Source organism: Acromyrmex echinatior, chromosome 7 (genome assembly GCF_024713525.1).
Source record: "Acromyrmex echinatior isolate Ae372 chromosome 7, ASM2471352v2, whole genome shotgun sequence".
Classification (NCBI taxonomy): domain Eukaryota; kingdom Metazoa; phylum Arthropoda; class Insecta; order Hymenoptera; family Formicidae; genus Acromyrmex; species Acromyrmex echinatior.
The window spans coordinates 11,418,044-11,440,220 of NC_141858.1; the positions used below are offsets into that span (position 1 = coordinate 11,418,044).

At 28.6% G+C, this 22,177-nt stretch overlaps 4 protein-coding genes across 4 annotated transcripts; 2 read left to right on the forward strand and 2 right to left on the reverse strand.

Moving 5' to 3' along the window:
• The first annotated feature begins 94 nt into the window (after positions 1–94).
• LOC105149942 (syntenin-1) lies at positions 95–5,824 on the forward strand. Its single transcript, XM_011062694.2, has 8 exons — positions 95–289; positions 2,947–3,018; positions 3,168–3,368; positions 3,512–3,625; positions 3,752–3,987; positions 4,082–4,235; positions 4,320–4,429; positions 4,605–5,824. The coding sequence occupies exons 2-8, from the start codon at positions 2,968–2,970 to the stop codon at positions 4,657–4,659; spliced, it is 921 nt and encodes a 306-aa protein (XP_011060996.1). The 5' UTR covers positions 95–289; positions 2,947–2,967; the 3' UTR covers positions 4,660–5,824.
• A 193-nt stretch (positions 5,825–6,017) lies between these two features.
• Cse1 (chromosome segregation 1) lies at positions 6,018–10,754 on the reverse strand. The gene is made up of 16 exons (XM_087407605.1): positions 10,525–10,754; positions 10,292–10,437; positions 9,868–10,206; positions 9,689–9,796; positions 9,521–9,613; positions 9,248–9,415; positions 9,041–9,170; positions 8,806–8,969; positions 8,518–8,707; positions 8,156–8,354; positions 7,820–8,080; positions 7,597–7,688; positions 7,213–7,516; positions 6,953–7,120; positions 6,570–6,880; positions 6,018–6,316 (listed from the first exon to the last, which is right to left on the reverse strand). The coding sequence occupies exons 1-16, from the start codon at positions 10,607–10,609 to the stop codon at positions 6,171–6,173; spliced, it is 2,904 nt and encodes a 967-aa protein (XP_087263731.1). The 5' UTR covers positions 10,610–10,754; the 3' UTR covers positions 6,018–6,170.
• A 456-nt stretch (positions 10,755–11,210) lies between these two features.
• On the reverse strand, positions 11,211–14,913 carry LOC147909194 (uncharacterized). Its single transcript, XM_087407909.1, has 5 exons — positions 12,971–14,913; positions 12,438–12,673; positions 12,258–12,318; positions 11,515–11,693; positions 11,211–11,425 (listed from the first exon to the last, which is right to left on the reverse strand). The coding sequence occupies exons 1-5, from the start codon at positions 13,049–13,051 to the stop codon at positions 11,320–11,322; spliced, it is 663 nt and encodes a 220-aa protein (XP_087264035.1). The 5' UTR covers positions 13,052–14,913; the 3' UTR covers positions 11,211–11,319.
• A 676-nt stretch (positions 14,914–15,589) lies between these two features.
• On the forward strand, positions 15,590–21,867 carry LOC105149944 (ras-like GTP-binding protein RhoL). The gene is made up of 5 exons (XM_011062697.2): positions 15,590–15,803; positions 19,960–20,095; positions 20,297–20,411; positions 20,819–20,936; positions 21,560–21,867. Exons 2-5 carry the CDS (start codon positions 19,971–19,973, stop codon positions 21,763–21,765), a joined length of 564 nt encoding a protein of 187 aa, XP_011060999.1. The 5' UTR covers positions 15,590–15,803; positions 19,960–19,970; the 3' UTR covers positions 21,766–21,867.
• Positions 21,868–22,177: the final 310 nt, after the last annotated feature.

Here is a 22,177-nt window from a genome sequence, read left to right on the forward strand (position 1 = left end):
GTTTTTCCAATGAAAAACACTATAAAAAGAAACTGCAGATATTGAGCGCTATCTAGCGTCATCTACCGCAACTGTCACCGAACATTGCCGAGAATTGCCGAAGTAGCAGCGCTCCGCTCGGTGCGTACAGACACTCATCGATCAGAGGTGCATTGGCTGATTTTGTCGGTTCGCTGTCAGTTTGGGGTAGCAAAAAAGTTGCCGGAGATTTCGACAATTAGTAGTGACAGTTTATTTAAATTGGCAGAGCAACAGTCAGCGGGGTGACACTTTTGATTGACATCCACTGGTAAGTCTTGCTTTATCTGACAAATATATTCGTCATAAAATCAGCGGACAATCTTCCATGTCATTAATCATCGAGCCGTGAGTAGACGCTTCTTGCCCTATTACTGCTAATTATAACTTAATTGTACAATGCCCTTAACGTACGTAGCCGGTACTAAAATTATGTAGCCGTAATAAAATTACATAGAAGCATCTAAAAAAAAAGGATGATTCGACTAATTAATGATATGTGCTTTCAACAATAGATATGTTTTTTATAGCTCAACTAGTGCACGCTCCTTGTATTTAAAGTGAAATAAAGTTATTTTTGACAAAGCTGGAAGGAAAATTTTAGTGTAATTGAATGCAGTAATAAAAAAAGCAAATTTAATATTAATAAAATGTTTTCTGTGTAAAAATAATAAACATATATGTATCTTTTGTTTTTAGCTGTAGGATATATATACATATTATATTTGCTCTTGGATATCTATCATGCTATTATCTTTATGATACATTATTCTCTCGCAATATGATGCAATGTATCCTGCGAAGACAATTGATACTGATTTAAAATGTTGTTATTTGTTGAAATAGACTATGCAGTTTTGAGATATGGGTCAAAGTTGAAAGACTTCTGTCTATTACAAAATTTAAGAATTTCTCTCATATAAAAATGTTAAAAACGCACAAGGGATTCAAATATTAAATAAAAGCTTCAGTACGTGAAAAACATTTTTTTGTGCTGAAAAAAATTTACTAAATCTTAATATTTCTTTGAATAGTAGTAAGTAAATATTTATTTATAATAAATATTTATTTAATAAAAATGATTCAAATTAATAGTTATTATACCAAATAAATATATATTTACATTTAGCAAATATTTATTTATAACTGTTTAAATATATACGTATTTATTAAAAATTTGTTTCTTTTCATTTATATATTATATAGCATTTAAATCTTATTCTCCTCTCTTCTTGTTATCTTGATTTTTTTTAATTTCTTACAATCAATATTATCCAGAAAAAAATTATAAAACAATGAGGAATGATTCCTTCACTGTTATTATTCATGTCTGAGTCATAATTTTGCTTATGGCAATAGGAATAACATTTCTTTCTTCTTTAATTATTAAAATAAACTTTAATTATTTGTCTCATTTTCTTTAATCCTGTCATTTGTGAAGAAATATGAACGTTATGTAAAGAGATAATATTTGCATTACCTTGAAAAATTTGTTTTAGAATTTTTCATATAATTTTTATATAAAAGAATTTCTATATAATTTTATAACATTTTTTATACGAATTGGAACATTTCTCTTAAAATTTACATTTTTTCTCAGAATTTTTCGTATATGTTAATTATAAAATATTGTAAGATTTCTAAAATTTTTTATAAGTATAATTTCTGATGAAATATCTGTTATAAAATCTAAAAAATTAAAAAAATATTTTTTAAAAATTGGGATGAGAAATTTCAGAATATTTCAGAATTCATTTGTATGAAAAATTTTGAGAATGTAAACTTTTTGAATATTTCTGAGTATTTCTGAAAAATGTTTCAATTCATATAAAAATGAAAAATTATGAGAAAAATTTTCACCAAGGTATCTTTACAAATCGTATGTTCTCTAAATGCACGAATATTCAACGTGATCTTTACACTTGACTTTCTTGGAAATAAAGCCTCGGATGAAAAAAGTTTATTCTGCACTTTCGACTTATTTTTGTACAAGAAATCACATCCAGTTGTATAAATTTGTTTTCATCCTGTATATTAATTTAAATATCTTAATACTTCAGATATCATGGAGAGTGTAGAAAAAAAGGAAAGTTAAAAAAACAAGTTACTCGGAAAGATTGTATTTTTTCTTAGTATAATAAAAATATTAACTTGGTTTTATTATATATTATATATTATATTAAGTAAGGAGAGTATGAGTGTCAATATATGTTAGATAAAATGAAAGGAAGTATATGACTCATACATAGGAATGATAAAATACATAGCTGTGAATAACCACGGAGGTATTTGTAATACAAACAAATTTCTCTTGCATTTTAATGATTTATGTAGAAGTCTAAAACGATATTTGTATTATTATTGATTTTTGCATGCGTACGTGTCTTTAAACTATATATACTTCTTTGTTTGAATTATATGACATATGCTTCCGTAATTTGTTGAACTAACTTGCTTGTTTTAGATTAGATTAGATTAGATTAAACAGCAAATTATAAACGATGTAAAAACATTTAAAACGAATATATACTAAATGTGCTAGTTGAAAATGTTCTTTTCATCTTTTTTTTTAATCCCTTTAACCTCTAGTCATTGTGAGTTCGATAAAAATTCATTCGTCAGTTGATCTATCAAAGTATTCTTGAGGTTGATAGTGTAATAAGAATGGTAATTTTGTTTGCGAAAATACATTAAACATTCCGGTTGCAATGAATGGAAAAACTTTGACTCGTATCAATCTTGTATGACTACTTATGTCATGTAATTAATATAGAATTATAAAATAAAAATAAATATTGTATGTATATTGATTTTTTATTCTATAAAAGAAAATTTTGACATAATATTATTACCCTTCTTATCAAGAACAAATAAAAATAAAAATCTTAGAATAAAAAAGAACTAATATATGTCTATATTTTATTGCAGAGCATTCATAAAAAATTCAAAATGTCTCTTTATCCTACGCTAGAAGATATGAAAGTAGATCATATGATAAAGGTAAACTTCATGGATTCATAATCTATATATTGTATAGCAAAAATTTTAGATTATAATTTACAAAATAATATTTTTTGTATTATTATCAGTTTTTATAAACAGATACTCTATATGAATAATGATTTATGTCGATTGAAATAATATTGCAGGCTCAAGTACAAGCCGAATCACAATATGTCGCTCCAATACCGATTGACTCTACGGCTCCCTCGGCTCCGACTTATGTCCCTTCTGCATCCAGTATGCTGTACCCATCTTTAGGAGATTACATGGGTCTCGAGCTGAATGAAGAGACCATTGCGCAAAATATGCCTGAATATGCGCTCGCCACACGTCAAAATGCAAATAATGTATATCAATATTATATCGAATAATCTAGTCTTTTTAATTACATGAACAAGATTATATTGTTAAATTTATTTTTGTAACTTTATATAAAGTGTGTTTTTAAAGGATTTGTAATTGTGAGAAATTTTAACTTATGATTTAACAGATAGCTCTTACTTCAACAAACATAACACGCAGTCCGTTAGCAGGGATGATCGCACCTTTGTCTGGACAATCTATGGCTTTGCAGAAAGCTTATGTAACAAATGGTATCAGAGAGGTAATATAATTGATTTTTAAATCGATTTCTGTCATTTTACCTTAAAATATTCTTAAATTTTTATAATTACATATAATTAGGAAAATATAGCTTTTAATAAGATACTTTATTATGTTTTTTTTGCAGTTGACACTTTGTAAGGATGCTGATGGAAAAGTTGGCGTTCGCGTACACGCAATAAATAATGGTATCTTTGTATGTCTCGTGAGTCAAAATTCTCCAGCAGCAATGGCCGGATTACGTTTCGGCGATCAAATTTTAAGCATCAATGATATTTGCGTTGCTGGATATTCAATGGATCAAGTGCATAAACTCTTCCGTAATGCGGATGTTAATGGGATCAAAGTTGCCGTGCGTGATAGGTCAGAGAATTTGCTATTTTGTTTTGTTTATAAAAAATCTCAGCTTTACTAACGCATAATTTCTTGTAACACCTTAATATCATTTTTATTGCAGACCGTTCGAGCGTACTGTAACAATGCACAAAGACAGTATGGGTTACGTCGGATTTCAATTTAAAAACGGAAAAATAATTGCTTTAGTAAAAGATACGTCGGCTGCACGAAATGGACTTTTAACAGATCATCAAATACTCGAGATTAACGGAAAGGTTTGCACACATAATATAGTATCTGTATTTAATATTCAATAGAAAAAATGAGATGGTTGTTAGATAAATCAATAAATTTTACAGAACGTAGTTGGAATGAAAGACAAAGATGTTACGACAGAGATTGATAAAGGTGGAGACATCATCACCGTAACAATAATCCCATCGTATATTTACGATCACATGGTAAAAAAGTATGTAATTTATTATATAAGTCATTATCTAAAACTCTGCCAGACTAATTTCATTTAGAAAATTTACATAAACTCTGACATTAGAATAAAAAAAATAGCAAAATTAAACTAATATAGAATATGAATTTTATTAATTATATAGATCAGATTATTGACGTAATGTTTTTTCCTTCAGGATGTCCAGCAGTCTATTGAAAAGTTTTATGGATCATTCTGCGCTAGATCTTTAAATGAAAATGAATTTCCAATTTCTTATATGCTGTAGCCAACTGCCAATGGGCACATGCATTATTATCCGTAGCTTCATTACGAAAAAAGTAACGAATATGCTACATATCCTAAGCACATTTACAAGATGCCAATCATATTTCCATAGCAAGCGTATATGTGATACCCGTTTAGAAATAGCCTATATTAGTGTCGGAATATATGTTTTGACACTAATTGGCTAAAAATTACAGATATTTATCAGAGATTATTTTTTTATACAGAAGCACACATCTAAACTTGCAAAAGAATATACGTATTTAAATATTTAGCTCTAAACGCGAAGAGAAAGTTTCTAGTTACATTATTAGCATGAACAATTACATTTGCAATACAAGACGTATATTATATCCTTTCTTGCACGAATTTTATAAATCCATATATTTAGAGCAGTCATTCATAATCATTATATTAATATATAGAATTATTACATGTATTGACATTACTTTTTTCTAATTATTGTCATTTGAATTATTGTAATATAACGTTTTAAATTCAAGTATAAAATTTTTTTTTTTATAAAATTTTATAATTAATTTTATTACAAGCCACTAACTGTTCAGCACATTAATTGTTTCATTACCTTTCGAATATCTTCTATGATAAAATAATAGCATTACTTACTTGAGATTTTTTGCCTACAATAAACTTGTTAGAATGGTAGGAGCATGATAAAATATAAAAATACTTAAGATTTATGCAAAAAATAAAGTATGATGTAATTACCAAAATCTTCCCAATGTACTCTTTTCGATATCTTATTTGTTGTGACATTTTAATCAAAGATAATTGTAGATTTTTAGTGTAAATTCTTTTTGATTATTTAAAATACAGATGTAGATTAATATTTTCTTCTTTTGTAAAATATTGTTTAATACTTCTTCACTATCCTTAGAAAGAGTTATTTCTTTTTATTATAAGCTAAATGAAAATATATTGAAAAGATTTAATGTTTTTAATTTAAAAAATGCAGAAGTATTAGGATAAATTATTTAATAATAAATGAATATGCATTTCATAAATATTTATGGAACAATTTATATTAGTGCCAATGTTATTTTACATGTAAATATCAAATATATAGTTGTATTTTAAATTGATTAAATAAATGATTAATGAAGAAAAAAACGATGTTTAATAAACCTGAGTTATGTGGGTAAAAGATAATTTAAATTATTTTTGATAATTTGTGTGCATAAAAATATAAATACGATTACATAGATGTACATGTATTTCTTCTTTCTTTTTTCTTTTGTAATAATATATGAATTTCGAAGTTATGTGATGTAAAAATGACAAACATTTCCTACAATATTGCAAATTACAAATAGAATACGAATAATATATTTCACGTATTGTACAATAACCATATAAAAAGGAATTTTCCCTTTAATTACAATTTGTTAAGTTCAATATTATTCATTTTTCGAGCTATCAAATGGATCTTCAATCTGTCTCGAACATCCAGTTCGTATTATGCAACAGTAATACCAGCTGTTTGGAGATAATTTCTCAGGTGATTTGCGTTTGCTTGAGAAATCTGGCCTAACAGTCCCGGCAAATGTCCTGGCGATAATCTTCCAAGACCTTGAGCCAAATGCAAACGTATATCACCAATATCTGTCAACATATTTGAAGTTTTATGTAAATAATATTAAATGCTCTGTATATTTGTATGCAATGATTCTTAAATATTTCAACATTCTGTCTTCTAGAAAGATCTTCTAAAGAAGTTGAATACATTTAATCTAATTGAAAAGTTGAATGAAGTTATGAGTAAAGGAATAAGAGAAAGTGAATATGCATCTATTTACATTTATACGTATATATTGAAAAAAGACAAGATAAATTAAACATGAAAGAATATTCATACTTTGCAATGGGTCCTTCCGAGGATTTCTCGCACAGATGAGTTGACTATAACCAACTTGGTAGCCAACTGCATCATCAAGTTCTGGAAACGCGTTGTCTTCTGGCAGCAAGCTTTGATCTTGCGGCAGTTCAAAGAATTCGACCAATTTAGCTAATAAGCGAGGATAGTATGTATTATATGGTGCCTCAAGCATCGCGGGACAATCGATCAGCAAGTTTGAAATTCCGACAGCCACCACTTTTCGCTCTACTTCGCCCGATATTTTTTGTAGATCGGTTATAAACACGCGCTCCATCACCATTCCAAACATTCTAAATATAAAACATTTTATTATTATTTTCTATATCTTAAAAAAGATGTCTTTATATATTTATAAAACTCACTGTGGTTGTATTTGGTCGATAATCGTAATCAAGCTCGACGATGAATATCTAATAATATAATATGCAAAAAATACTATTAGACCTTTCACAAACTTCGTTGTCTTTGATGTTGACAGCCTTTGAAAGAAAAGCACAAAAACTTGTCTCATATATGGTTCCAAAATACTCCTGCAATATTAGTATAATAACTGTATTAACTATTATAAATATGAAATACAATTAATAATATAAAATACAATTTTTTTTTCGAGCATTCTTACGGTTCAAAGTGTTCAATAATGCTTTGTATTAGTAAAAATCCCTCGTGATCATTTGCTTTCGATGCAATTAGCTTCTGAAACACTCCCAATAGTGCACTCGTCTTATCCTGCGCTACAATCTGATTTGAGCCATGACTAATGAATGCTTGTAATAAACGAATCAGAGGATGAATGTTGGCTTGACGTTCAAATAGTACAGGTGATAATAGGCACGGGAACAAAGCCATATACGGTTCCGGTATATCTTGAGTGAGTCGTAACTCCAAAAGTAATGCAAGAATTTGAAAAACATATGGAATAAACTCTAGAATAAAAAAACAATTAAATATTGATTTACATGCAATTACAATTTGTGACATGTACGTACAATCATAAATAGCTTACCTGGTATATCTTGTTGCAAAATTCCTTGAAAAATGGGAAATAATGCTTGTTCGAAAGATCCTGTTGCTTCAGGATTTGTCTTGCAAACAATTCTACAAATAAAAAATGCAAATTTTATGAAAAATATAAATCAGAAAATGTCAGATAAAAATAAAAAGGAAAATTTGAAATAAGCAATTTTTTTGTATGAGTATTTTAATATCATTACACGTTAACGACTTACTTGATAGATAAACTTAAAGTTTCGAAGAGATAATGATTGAAGTTTGGCCGACTTGGATTCCGAGATACGATCGCGAGTTTCTCGGTGAGTTTCGGAAGTAAATCGGCTAAGTATGGCACCACAGCTTCTTGTAAGATGCCGAAACTTCTCATGATAGCCTTCATAACATATTCATTCTCTTCGGAACCCGAAATGTTCATACACGCAAAAAGTCCTTTCAATAAATCTGCTGCTAACGGCGATATATCGACCCCTTTGACTCTATAAAATTTTGAAGGATTTTCAATATTTAATTATATAAATTATCATTTAAGATATCATTTTTGTATTTCTTACATAGTCAAATTATCAACACCTCGCAATGCGAAAATCTTTTCAATCGCACAAGCAGCATAAGTATGTACGACAATACTGCTGGCACTTAAATGTCTTATTAATTGTGGCAAACTTCCTATTACCATTTCATGAGGCAATATCGATCTAAATGTCATTATGAATTTTATTCCATCCGCTTTAAGTACTGGAAACTCATTCACTAAAATTTGTTATTATTATAATTACAATAAATCATATAGTTATATGTCTATGTAACAGTATTCAATTATTAGTTAATAAAGCTTAGATTTTCAATAACAAAATAAAGTAAAATTAGCCATTAAGCTAAACAAATTAAATTATTAAAACATATGCCATCATACCATCTGGTTTTGCTAGTTCAGGTTCAATATGTTGTGCAGCAAATTGCGGTATAGAGACAAGCTCGCTACTTTGAGTAACTCCATGTTTCTGCGTCTGTCCTTTACTTGCACTACTAGTAACGAGATAAATAGCAGCGTCTTTACTACGCCAATGTTTCAATGAGTCTTCGGCATATTTTTGCAACATCACCTAAAAATTGTGCAATTTTTAAAATGCGTATGTATGACACATAAATCGTAAAATGTAAATTAGTTAAAAATAAAATCAGTCTTTTCTATTATATTCACCTGTATGTATGCTCCAAAGATATCCATAATCTTTGCTTCAAAGTATTTAGACAGTACTTTAACTAAATCACAAGCAGCACGTCTCCTAGTGTCCACATCACTGCCTTCGATATCACGTCTAATATATTCTTCAGGATTATCCACGAATAATTCATTATCTGATTCTACAAAATTTGAAGAAATTTAGTAAAGTGAATTTATTATCATATTTACGCTATAGTTACGGTATAGTTACCTCTAAATTCCATGTTAGGAATAATAACTTTTTCACAAATACTGCTAAGAGTTGCCGGATCTTCGAACAAATGTCTATATTGCGCCCGATCAGCTACTGTCGCCAAGAATTGTAATGCATTCGATACTAACTATAATAACAAGTCACTGCTAGGTAAACTTTTTCTAAAAAAAGAATTCACGACAAACAATATTAAACGGTACTCACAGCATCATATTTAGGATCTTGTCCTGTAGATGTAAGTAAATTCCAAATCGCCGTAACAAATAGAGGTAAATAAGGTTGAAATTCTTCGTCATATTTTTGGGCATATAGGCCAACATTGTCACACACTTGTGACTTTAATTGTTCTATTACACCTGCTTCCTCTCCATCCTAAATGGATTTAAAAAATTTCAATTTTATACTCAAATATATTAATAGTATATATATATATATATATATATATATATATATAAAATTTTGAAAAATATAAATTACTGTAGTTTGCAAGGAAGGAACATCAACATGTAACAAAGTATGAAAGTTCCTCATCCATGCCTCCATATTGTCTTCAAAAAATTCTGGCAAATCCTGTGTAGATAATATAATTTGTAGAAATGATTCTTATATTTTACAAATAAATACATATAAAAAAAATATACTTACTTGGAAGTTAAGAGAATAGAAAACTTTACATAATATAACTAACGAATTATATATAACCTTCAAGGCTTCCATATTATTAGCGTGTACTTGCGTTAAATTCATTGTAGCCTGCAAAGTATCTCATTTAGAAACATGTTCAAAAATATTAATACGCAAAATAACTTATTAAATATACTTACTAAAAACAAATCTGTTAAAGGCTGTGCAAACTTATCTAATACAAATTTTATTTCTGTCCATAGGCTGTCACTTTTAAATTCGTATCTATATCTCTTAAATAAGGAATGCGCAGTATGTAGGACTCCATTGATCACATGGAAATCACCAGTATTGAACTTTTCTACCATTTGATCAATCAATTCCGGCCATTTATTTGGAAAATCATACTTTCCAATAATAGATACCGCATCCGACAACTGCTTTTGTATTGAATCTGGTGAATGTAACATCAGATTAACAATTAATTTTTTAACAGCATCTCTATCTTGGATATGAATACGATCCATCGTATCCTCTTCCTGAAACAGGAGTTATAATAAATAAAATTATAAATTAACTATACAACATAAAAACGATAAAGTGGGCGAATACTGTAAAACTAACCACTTTCCAATTACGCTTGACATAATTTTTAAATGCAACTGCACCAGCGACCCTAATTGTGATGTTAATCTCAGACTTATCTACTAAATGTAGTAACAATAAGGGGAAGTTCTGATTGATTTCTACCGATTCGAGGAACTTCTCAGCTGAAATGTAAATCGGATATTAATGAATGGAATGCATATGACGATTGAAACGGAGTAAAACACAATGAGTTTGCAGGTTATACTGACCTGGACGTCTAACATTCACGTCGGGACTGAGGGTATGCTTTAAATACTCGCTCAACGTAACCAAATTGTCGTCGGTGAGATCCATGTCGATGATTAGCAACGCAGCTCCTTTATCGGTTCTTTTCAAGAGAAACAATACGCGGCATCAGCAAAAGGATCGAAGAGCAATGCCGCATATTATCATACGCGCACGTAACAACCGGCTTTTCTGGGTTTCTTGTTGCGGCAGGTTCGGCAGGTTACAAATTCCGAGCATCATTTTTTATTGGCTGTTGGCTGGCGCTCTTGGCGCTCAGCAAATTTGGCGGGAATGCGATAACGGCTGCTTTACAATAGAATGTGAGTGTCCGATCGAGGCGTTTATCTACGTTTTCTCGTTGAAAAGTACCCGTAAAAAGAAAGAGAAGCGTTACTTTGCGTCCAAAAGTCCAATTGGACCACGTTTCTCGATTAAAACACTTCGAACGCTCCTGAATTTTGAAAGAAATCATTGCACTCAAATTACTGAGAAATATGTATTTTTATTTTGGTTAGTATATTTAATTATACAATTAATATTGATATTTTATAATTAATAAATGTATGAACATATATTAATTGATATCAATTTGTTAAATTATTTAAACTATTGAACAATGTATTTTATAAAACAGTATTTCTGAATTAATATTAATTAATTTTATGTAATATATTTAATTTATACTTTTTCAAAATATACTTTTTAAATCTATTTCTAATAATTAAAAACATATTAGAATTTTCTTTTGTCCTTAGCATTAATGTGTTTTTTCGTCTTTAGATTCGGTGAAGTTTGACTGTGCATTGCTTTATTTTGTTCTGTATTTTGTTTAATCCATCCTCCTCCATTTTAATGTTTTTCGTTAAATCGTTATTAATTGATCTGCATAAAAAAAAACATTTTATATATAAATAAATTTCATACAATTGTAAATTAATAATATGATTATTATAAATTTTAGATTTTATTACCTTATGTCAAATATTGCATCGTTAAGATTCGACAAGTCGTCATCGTTAGTTTTAGTGTAATCTGCATCGCATTCTCTTATCATATTCTTTACATTTTGTTTTAAACTCTCAAGTTCTGTGCGAACCTTTTCGCATTCTTTTTGATGACTACTAAGTTCTTTCATCAAATTGTCTCTAGACTTTAACAATAAAAAGAAAATTTGCATTATTTATAACTTTGTTATGAATAAACAGAGAATAATTGTGTTTGGCAGAATGTAATTTATTTTATAATCATTGAAAGTTTTCTTTGCTAAGGTATACACCTCTGAATAAACTAAGAAAACTTTTTAAGAATATCATGACGCAATAATAACACTATAATATTGAAGTATTATATAACATTGATTATATAATGACATTATTATATAATAACGTTTCCTAAATGCAGATCCAACCCGCATTCATTTTTAGACATTACGAGCATTACGTTTATCGTAATCATTGAGCTTTTTCTAAATTAATTAATTTATTATCTCTAATATATTAATTTATTATCTCTAATATATTAAAAATTTTATAGAAAATCATATTAACATTTACAGAGACACAAAAAATTTAATTTAAAAAGAAAAATGTTTTAATAAATTAAATTTAAAAAATAACTAAATTAAATTTTGTAACTTTTTATTTAACTTTTAATTTATTACTATAATTACTATTTAACCCTGAAAATTAATATTAAGAATCGTTAAGAATCATACGTAGTTTATCCACTGACAAAAGTTATCCACGTATCTTCCTGTTTCCGACAAACAGTTATTCCTGAAATGAGATAATCACTCAAAGCAATTTTTTTCGCAGAAATCTCTTTGACACTTTTTTCGAATAAATTTTTTATTTGGTGTTGATTGAAATATTTAACGATAATTGTAAAGTTTTACCATTGCTTATGCAACATATTCGCTCTTGCAATTTGTAAGTCTTCCAATTCCTGCTTCTTCGCATTATAGATCGCTGTATTCTCCGATACTTTCTTTTCTAAATCGGACACACTCTGCGTTAATTTATCAAAATTCATCCCGATGCCGTTATTACTCTCGAGCAATTTTGACTTTTGATTCTTCCAGTATTGTATTTCTTTATCAGATTTGTCCTTCAATTTTCTTAATGTTGTAAACTGAAATATCAATTTTCTCAGCTTTTATAAATAATATTATAAAAAGGATGGGATCTATAAAGATATATATATCTATATTAAATGGAAAATTATGAAATCGCTTAACGTTTTTATTATAATAAGTCGCTATTTTAACAAGGCGAAAAGAAGGCCTCTTCTCTTTTTTGAAGAGTTCTGAACTATATAGTGCAATAAGTTAAGAATGAAACAATAAACTCCATATAACTGATTGTACCAGTTCAAAAATTAGAATGGAAAAAAAGAGATCTTAAGTTTTTCAATCGTCATTTGTTTCACCTGTTTGATGTAAGAATTAATTTTTGATTCTGAGTTTTCAATGTTTTCAGGATTCATCTGACTGCTCGCGGATTTTTCCATCTGCGTTCTCTGATAAATAGCGTTTGTCCGATAATATCTATATCTAATTAAGAATATATAATTCAAGAAATTATTTCGAATAGATGTCTACGGTCGGATAATCGTGAAGTGTGTGTCGATAATTATAACATTAATATCATTTGTGAAGGATTAATAGAAAAATCTGAACTTAAATCTCACTTATTCTTAAAAATCATATTTTTCTCACGTAATTATGTGCCCGCGTACGCAAGTAGTATCCAATTTCAAACTAATGGAATCAGTGTTGCCATTGTAATTTATTAATTTACCTGTGCCCTATGGTTTTTGTGAATTTTTATGTGTTCGATTTCAAACCGACCAATGGCGGGACGACTTGTAGATTTGTTAGAAATTTAGAATTGAACTCTCACTGGACATCGAAAAAGAGTAGATTTGAACAAACGCGGGAAACAGAAATGATCAAGAATGATTATATATTGATAGGAAAATTTTTCTGTCCCAAGGAAAAAAGAACGATAAAATTGATCTATTTTTCTTGGGACAGGAGAAGCGATTTATTTATTTATTTATTGACAGATCAGTATATACATTTGTGAGATAATTGTAATAATGATAAATAATGATAATAATATATTTGTGTTCATATTAAAGACACGCCTTTAAAATATGATAATTATGCCAAATTGGCTGAACAATCGACATTATTATCAATTAAAGCAGATACCAGACAAACGTGATGTTAATGAAGGTATCTCTCGGCTATATTTGCGTCATCCAGGAGCATTATATGCAAGAGCAGGAGAATATGCGTCGTGTTCGATATGCAAATGCTGCATTTTTTTATGCGCCAAGGATGGAAATGAATACTTGTGATATCTATATATATGATAACTACGCACCGAAAATATGATTTTGAGAAGGGCGAGATTTAGATTCTGATTGACTTAATCAACATTGTTTGATTAACTCGTTTTTATCAATGTAGATTAACTTTACTCTTTAACTTCTAGTTTTTTCTAATTTTAAGAATTGGGAAAGGATGAAAAGTAAATTAAATCGAGATTAAAGTTAATATTGATAAAAATGGACAAATAAATAATACGAATAAAACTCCAAACGGCTCAATTACCTCGCAGATGTTTCCCTATGTTTTCTGAATTAACATCCAAGAATATTTCTTAAATAATGAATAAAGCTGTATAAGATTATTAAATTAATTATTAGAATTATATTTAATATGTAACGAAAAGATTAAGAAAAACAAATTGTATATTAGAAAATTTGATTTAAACAATCCCATTGGGGAATTATTTCTACCAATGGGGCCTATTTCTACCAATGTAGATTTAACTTTAATTTAATCTCAAGTTAATTTATTCTTCATTTTTTCCTAATTCTTAGATCCGGTTCCACCAATGTAAAATTAATTTTATATAATCTCGATTCAATTTACTCTTTATCTTTCAATTCTAAGAATTAGAAAAAGATAAAGAACAAATTGAATCGAGATAAGATAATCTACATTGGTAATAGGCATTAAAAATAGAAAGTAATGAAAAATCAATTTAAATCGAATTTTTTCGATTTAATTTGATTTTCTCGAATCGAGATTGAAGTTCATTTATTTTTAGTATAGAAATGAATATCTGTATGCTAATCAAGAATTATAACTGTTGATTAAATGAATCAGAATTTGTTCGAAGTCGCCCCAAAAACCTTCTTCAAAATGAGAGAAAGATAAAAACATAAAGATTTTTTTAGAAATTTTCAAACTTTATCTTCCATCCTTATAATTTATATAAATTAGCAAAACTTGAACTTGATGTAGATGCAGACGAAGCAGTTTCCAGTAAACAACTAAAAGTAGACATAACATCAATGTCTATTTATAATTTCATATACAATATAATTGTTATGTATAGAATAGATAATGTATTATATTTATATATAAATTCCTTATATATAAAATCCTTTACATATTAATGAAGCTCGTGATTATGAATGAAATTAATTAATGAAAATTAAGTTACAGTAATTACTTAAATGTAATGAACGTGTACATTAAATTTATGAAATTTAATATACTTTTAATAAAATTTTATGAAAAGTACATTAAATTTCATAAATTTTTTACGAAAAATACATTAAATTTTATGTATATGTACACAAATATACTTTTTAGTTATAAATACATTAAATTTATAATGTAATGTCATGAAATTAAGTTCAAATTGTATAACTTAAAATTTAATGAAATTTAAGAACATTTCTAACAGTATAGTTCTCAAAATTAGAAAAAGATGACGAGTAAGTTATGAACTAAAATTAAAGTTAATCTAGATAGAAACGACATTATAACAGTATAATTTACAAGCTTTATTTTAAGCTCCGTAAGTAATATAACAATAGAATGAGTCTTATTCTGTTTTTATCTCTTATATAATTGCAGTTTCGTTAAAGAAAGTGAGTCGATTTAATCTCGATACATAAACGCGTATTGATACTTCAAGCTGCATTCCGCTTCCGTAGTACTTCACGTCAGCTGATTTTTCATGCGGCGGCTGTCACAGGCGGCAAATGTGAGCATTTCTGTAGTCCTCGAGCAACCGTTGCGACGTGCGTATGCGCGACACGCATCGTCTTTCCTCTGCGACTCGGTATTTCGTATCGCGACGTCGCTGTCTCTATAAGACTCTCAGCTACGAATATGTGAAATGTTTTTGATGCCGCCGTTTAACGCGTGCTCTTTTCTTGCATGACGTATCTCACGGTGAGTAATTTATATTGTATATCAGCCGTTTGTCATAGAACGAGATGTAAAATTTATTTCGAGATGATGTCATATCGTAAATGCAGAAATAAATCGGGAGTTCTTAAGAGTAGCTCCAATTGTTTTGTAAATTTCAAATGTTCAAAATTTTTTTTTTTAAAATCGAAAAATGAAAAGAAATAAGATGTGTGTAGGATAATAAAAAAAAATCATTGTATATTTTGTTTTTTCAAAATTAATCTTTCGCTTTAAATTGTTACAAATTGCGTTATATTTCGCTTTTAATCACGGCTCGTTTTTTAAGTTAAAAGAATTATGTAACATTCAATGATTTTTAGACAGTATAAAGTTAATCATTTTTTTATCAGAAATATTGTAGCTGCAACTTTGCTTTTGTATTGTGATTAATGTGCTTTTGTATTGTTATTATTAAATGAAATCAGTATGTGAATGACTTAAAGGAGGAAATTATTTCCGAATTAGACTAAATGTAATTAAATAATACAAAAATCTTTAAATGCGTCAAATCAGAAAAAAGTACAATTAGGCTAGGCCGTTCCCTTCTTGTGTAATCTATTCTTTAATTATCTTATCTCTTTATCGCACCTTTGATGATTCTCAACGCCTTACTGTAAGTTTAAACGTTCACGTGTGAATTATGTCGACTTCGCGCAAATACAAGCAATATAAAACGCGATAAAAAAATGTCACAAAAACTTATTTTGTATTTTATATCACGATAGATACTATTGATCGAGATAATCTTTTTTTTTCTTATTAATCCGTTTTTTTATTTTCTCTCCTGTTCGTTAAATTCATTCGCAGAGCTCGCATGACGTCACACGACAATTGTTTGGCAACTCTGCGATAATCCATTAATTTCTCGAGAAAACTTCCCGTTTTAATGCAGAAGCATTAATCGATTTTTTAATCCAGTTGCGTTATGTATTTTGTAGAACATTCCACGTGCCTTTCGAGTTCTCCGTGAAGAGGAAAAACCGTGATAGAAATAAATTTTCCAGAATTCTGCGTGAAATAGGACAACGAACTGATAAATAACCGCGTAAAGTTGACTGTTGCTCCATATCCTGTCGTAAAGGATGTGACAATCACATTGATTACGTTGTCTGCAGCTACTTCTCTCTAATTTTCTTCTTCTAGTGAGGAAAAGATGAAGCATTACACATACAAAAAAATACATATTCTAAAATAATAATTACTTGATCGAATTTTCCAAAAGTTTATATATCCGCAGATCTATCATAAGTTTATTAAAAGCATTAAATTTATTCAAAATCTTCTGAATTATTCAAAAGAAAATCAATTCTTATATTGAATACGTACATTAATGAGATTTTATAAAATTTTTAATAAATATATATATATATATATATATAACCATATTTCTTATAATTATATACAATAATATTTTATGATTATTGTATATAATTATAAGAAATATGGTTTATAAATAAAAACTTAATAAAAAGAAGAGCATAAAATAATAATTACGTTTATAAATAATTTAAACTTATCTGTAAAACACAGAATTTACATAAATCTAACATTAATATTTATATTTATATTTATGACCGCTGAATTTAACGTCAGATTTATGTAAATTCTGTGTTTTATGGATATTTGTAATTTTACTGAAGGCCAGATTGTAGCCGAAACGTCTAAATTATTTATAAACGTAATTATATATTAAATATCACAAAGAATATCTTGTGCTGTGATTTTATGCTCTTCTTTTTGTTAAGTTTTTTGATTATTATTAAAAAGTATTCTTTGTCAAAAATAATCGTTACTTAAAAGGAAGAAAGTAAATTGAGTAATCACTTCTCTTAGCAATAGAATATTTTTCTGTTTGAGTAAAAATAATAAATTTTTCTAAATTTATTCATACAAAAGAAATTTGAAATTTTTTACATGAATTATTGAAAAATATCTATCACAAAAACACATTTTACAAATTTTAAAATAAAATTATTTATCCTACTAGCTATTAATTAAAAATGTATTATCATTTGCCCCTATATTTTCATAAACAGATCTATATTTTGCGCTGTAAAATGGATGCGTAAATGGTTGATATAATTATGCGTATCTACCTCTTTATCAGGATTCATCTCTTCATCGACACCTTTCCCTTCATACAAATTTGTGCCGGTCTAAAGCTTCTCATAACTTATGCACACGCATCGGCGTGAATTCATATGTGAACCGCTTCGTTACGTTCATTATGCAGTCGATCGATTGCGCTCGTTATTTAGGTTCGACACATGTGGCGTTGTAAGGACACCAAAGAAAGATAAACAACAGCAAGAATGTGTGAATACTGCGACTCTTCTCGCTTGTTAACTCTCAGTTTTTTTAACGTGTGTAAATATAATACACGTGGGATAATCAATGATTTATACCAATTTTTAAAGACGTTTAGAAAAATTATATTAAAAAAAAAGATAATATATTATTAATTTTACATTCAACATTAATTATTCATTTTACTTTCCTTTTTTGGCAGATAAAATTTAAGTTTGCGGAGAATAAAAGGGGTAAACAGAGGGAAATGAATTTTCTCGTCCCTTTCAGTCGACACGCAAACTTAAATTGTCGCGAGAGTATATTGACCTCAGTGTCATCAGGGCGGGTCTTACACAAATTAGGAAATATGACTCCAGCTTGCACGCGTGTTTTAATTAAACAATTGCCATATCCCATAATGTAATGAGTCATTCGGCGGATACCTTCACTTTCGTCAATATTTATTCATAATCTAGAGAACCTTAACTTACAGTTTTATAAAAGTAATTTTCAATTTAGCAGTTTAGATTGCTTTTTATAGAAATAGAAATTCATAAATTATTGACAATTTTATTAAAAATTAATTTACCTGAGACGCAACAGACAAAAATTTTGCCTTGTTTCCATTGAATCTAGCCTTATTTTCTTGATCACTGTTAACAAAATAATACAAAATGATAATACAAAAAAAAAATATATGTAGAACAATTGAATAAAATCTGAATCATCAGATGATATAATGTGAAGATTACTTTCAGTATTAATAATAAGAAGGGATTAAGTTAATTACATTTGGCACAAGATATATCCATATCAGAACGCATTGTATTTGTAATCAGTCTTACTGTATAGCTGTAATGTACAAGCAATAATTTTCGGATGAAATTATCCGAATATGAATGAACCGCGATAATGATTATCGCGACATACTATCAATCCTTGCCGTTGGTATTCAGGCAGATCATACAGTCAGAGAGTCGACCGGACGGCGCGTTGATAATGACGTTACCATACTCGATAAGAAATACCAGCAAGTTCCGCTAACCCGAACAGCCCTCGCGAATGAATGTACACATCTTATTGAAAGGAACGTTTGCGGGTTCTGGCTTATCAATTCGCTTGAATAAAAAGATAAATCTCAAGGCGTGATATCTAGATGAGAGGCGAGAAAAACCTGATTCGTTTTTGAAAAAATCAAACAACACTGAGATTTCAAATTTGTTCCAATTTATTTGATTATACGAAAGGATCATTTCAAATACTGATGAGCGAGATACAATCTTTATTGTTGTTTTATACAAAAGATGTTTCTGAGTTAATACGTTGTAAAAACTTACGCTTAATAATTTTAATTCGTCATCAATTTGTGTCTGACGAGACTTGCATGTAATAGCTAATTAGTCACATACAAAATATTGAAAATTTAGCTATTTACCTCGCATATAATTTGTGAGATAATATAATTGTTAGTTTAACAGTGATAAGAATAAAGTAGTCGTTTCTCTTATTTCATTAATATGCGCGATACGACGTATAACTTGAGGGATAGCCTTGATGCCATACAGTGGCCGGAAGCGTCTGTTGTTGTCTTTTCAGTTTAAGGAGTGACGGAATCACTGCACCATCGAGTAGTCCGTCAAACAGATGATAAAAAATGGGATTGTAATGAAAATAAACTTATTTAAAAAAATAATGTTAAAAATTTGTTCTCTTTCAAAAAATATGAAAGGAATGCGAATAAAGTTGATACGTTTGAATTATGTAATTACGTTTTTATAGGATTCAACAATGTTTATGTAACGCTGACGCGTGTTATTAAAGTTACGTAATTAATACGCTTTTATTTTAGGAAAAACAAAGATGACGTCTCGAAACAAACCAATTAAAATTAAAATTACGACCGTTGGCGATGGTATGGTTGGAAAAACATGTATGCTTATCACGTACACAAAGAAGGAATTCCCAACGGAATATGTACCTACCGTGTAAATATTTTAATGGATAACTTAGTTAATGCAGCAGCTCTTTGCTAGTAGAGTATTCTAGATCTATTTGTTTATATAAGTATGCTTTTGTCTCATTTCTTCTCCTGCGTTATATTAAAAATATGTTAGAGCTTTTAAAATATTTAATTTGTTCAATAGCACTGTAATCTATTATTTCATTTATTCGATTGTTATTTACAGTTTCGATAACTACGTTGACAGTATATGCGTGAGTGGACAGCAATTTGAAATGACATTATGGGACTCGGCTGGTCAAGAAGATTACGAGAGGCTTAGACCGTTATCGTACCCAAACGTACGTGATAACTTTCCTGATGAAAACTTTCTCATTTTCTTTCTTTTTTTTTTATTAATTGGGATTTGTTTCAAAAATACTGAAGAAGTCTACATCTTTTCTTAGAATTTGTCATATATATATTAATTCTAAAATATTCTAAGATTTTTTCATTTTATCATTTCTGAAAAAATATTTTAAACTTTTTCAGATTTCATCAAAAATTATAGAATGAGAGATTTTCAAAAGTTATAAAATTAATAATAAGTTAATTCTAAAATATTCTGAAATTTACATAAATATTCTTAGAAATTTTCATTATCTATTTTCAATAATAAAATCGACTCATTCATCTTTAATATTCTAAAAAAAAATGTATCTTTAGATATTCGTGCATATATAATCTTGCATTTATTTTTCGTTTGCAGACTGATTGTTTCCTGGTCTGTTTTTCTGTAAGTGCTCGTAGTTCTTTCGAAAATGTAGCGAGTAAATGGCATCCAGAACTCAAAGCGCATTGTCCCAATGTGCCAATTGTACTTGTGGGTAAGTGCATTTTATATATTAAACAGAAATAAAAAAATTTCTTATGTGAAACAATTATGAAGAAACAGGAATGCTTGCGCAAAGTAATTTTCTTTTTAATCGCTTAGAATCGGCTTTTCATTATCTGATTAACTTAACAAAAAAAATTGTAAAAATTGTAAAAATGTAAAAATTGTTTTTCCAGCTATAATTAATCACTAATGATTTTATAGAGGTAACTTTAAACTTATTCATTACAAAATCATCAGTTTAGTGATTAATCATAGACTGTGTTCAGCAGAGAAAGCAGCTTTGCACTGTTATGAAATTCTTTAATATGAATGGTTTATACATTTACATCCAGGTACTAAAGGCAAGATGAGTTACCTTAACGAATTTTATCACAATTGTAAAGCTGTTTTCTTTGTTGAATGCAGTCATTGACAGAGAAATATAATTCTTACATTATCAAGTTAAGCCTAACTACATTAACCAATAAATGATAAGCCGTGCCTTAATCTTTTTAAATACTTTTACGTCTCTTGTAATTTTTTTTTTTAATATAAATATTTTAATATAAATATTTTGTATAAATTTGTTTACGTTATAAACTTGTTTTCCACACGAATATTTTTTTACATTAGGTACCAAAGCAGATCTTAGAAATCATCAAGAAGCTATGGATATTATTAGTCCTCGAGATTGCAACAAAATGAGAAGAAAGATAAAGGCAGTCAAGTACGTCGAATGTTCCGCAATAAAACAGGAGGGTCTTGAAGAGGTTTTTGTGGAAGCTATTAAAGCCGTATTAAAAAAACCGCGATCAAGAAAGCTCTGTTGCATTCTTTGAACTAATGCATTTTAACACAATTAATGCATCAGTTTGAAAAACACATCTGACGATTATAATTATTAAGACCTATGTTAAACCAAAGATTTTCTTTCCATCTTTTGTTCACGTGCTTTTTTTCTTGTACATTTTATCCTTAACGATATTCCTAAGATATATTTTACTTTCTTTGTGTATAGACAAAATTCTCTTGCGTCGTGTAAATATATGTGTGTGTGTGTGTGTGTGTGTGTGTGTGTGTGTGTGTGTGTGTGTGTGTGTGTGTGTGTGTGCAAGATCTTTATATATATATATATATATATATATATATATATATATATATATAAATCTTTTTATCTATGTATTTAAAAAAATGAACTTACATTTCTTTTTATTCTAGTGAGTAGAATATTACATAATTTTACACACTTAA

Excerpts from the sequence above, each read along its gene's own strand:
- LOC105149942 (XM_011062694.2), top strand. The coding sequence starts at position 2,968 with ATGTCTCTTTATCCTACGCTAGAAGATATGAAAGTAGATCATATGATA. Across the intron at positions 3,988-4,081 it reads AAAGTTGCCGTGCGTGATAG|ACCGTTCGAGCGTACTGTAA; the intron begins GTCAGAGAATTT and ends TTTTTATTGCAG. Across the intron at positions 4,430-4,604 it reads TACGATCACATGGTAAAAAA|GATGTCCAGCAGTCTATTGA; the intron begins GTATGTAATTTA and ends TTTTTCCTTCAG.
- Cse1 (XM_087407605.1), bottom strand. The coding sequence starts at position 10,609 with ATGGATCTCACCGACGACAATTTGGTTACGTTGAGCGAGTATTTAAAG. Across the intron at positions 10,207-10,291 it reads TCAAGCGTAATTGGAAAGTG|GAAGAGGATACGATGGATCG; the intron begins GTTAGTTTTACA and ends CTCCTGTTTCAG. Across the intron at positions 8,355-8,517 it reads TGAACTAGCAAAACCAGATG|TGAATGAGTTTCCAGTACTT; the intron begins GTATGATGGCAT and ends AACAAATTTTAG.
- LOC147909194 (XM_087407909.1), bottom strand. The coding sequence starts at position 13,051 with ATGGAAAAATCCGCGAGCAGTCAGATGAATCCTGAAAACATTGAAAAC. Across the intron at positions 12,319-12,437 it reads AATATGTTGCATAAGCAATG|GAATAACTGTTTGTCGGAAA; the intron begins GTAAAACTTTAC and ends ATCTCATTTCAG. Across the intron at positions 11,426-11,514 it reads GATGCAATATTTGACATAAG|ATCAATTAATAACGATTTAA; the intron begins GTAATAAAATCT and ends TTTTTTATGCAG.
- LOC105149944 (XM_011062697.2), top strand. The coding sequence starts at position 19,971 with ATGACGTCTCGAAACAAACCAATTAAAATTAAAATTACGACCGTTGGC. Across the intron at positions 20,096-20,296 it reads ACGGAATATGTACCTACCGT|TTTCGATAACTACGTTGACA; the intron begins GTAAATATTTTA and ends TGTTATTTACAG. Across the intron at positions 20,412-20,818 it reads GACCGTTATCGTACCCAAAC|ACTGATTGTTTCCTGGTCTG; the intron begins GTACGTGATAAC and ends TTTCGTTTGCAG.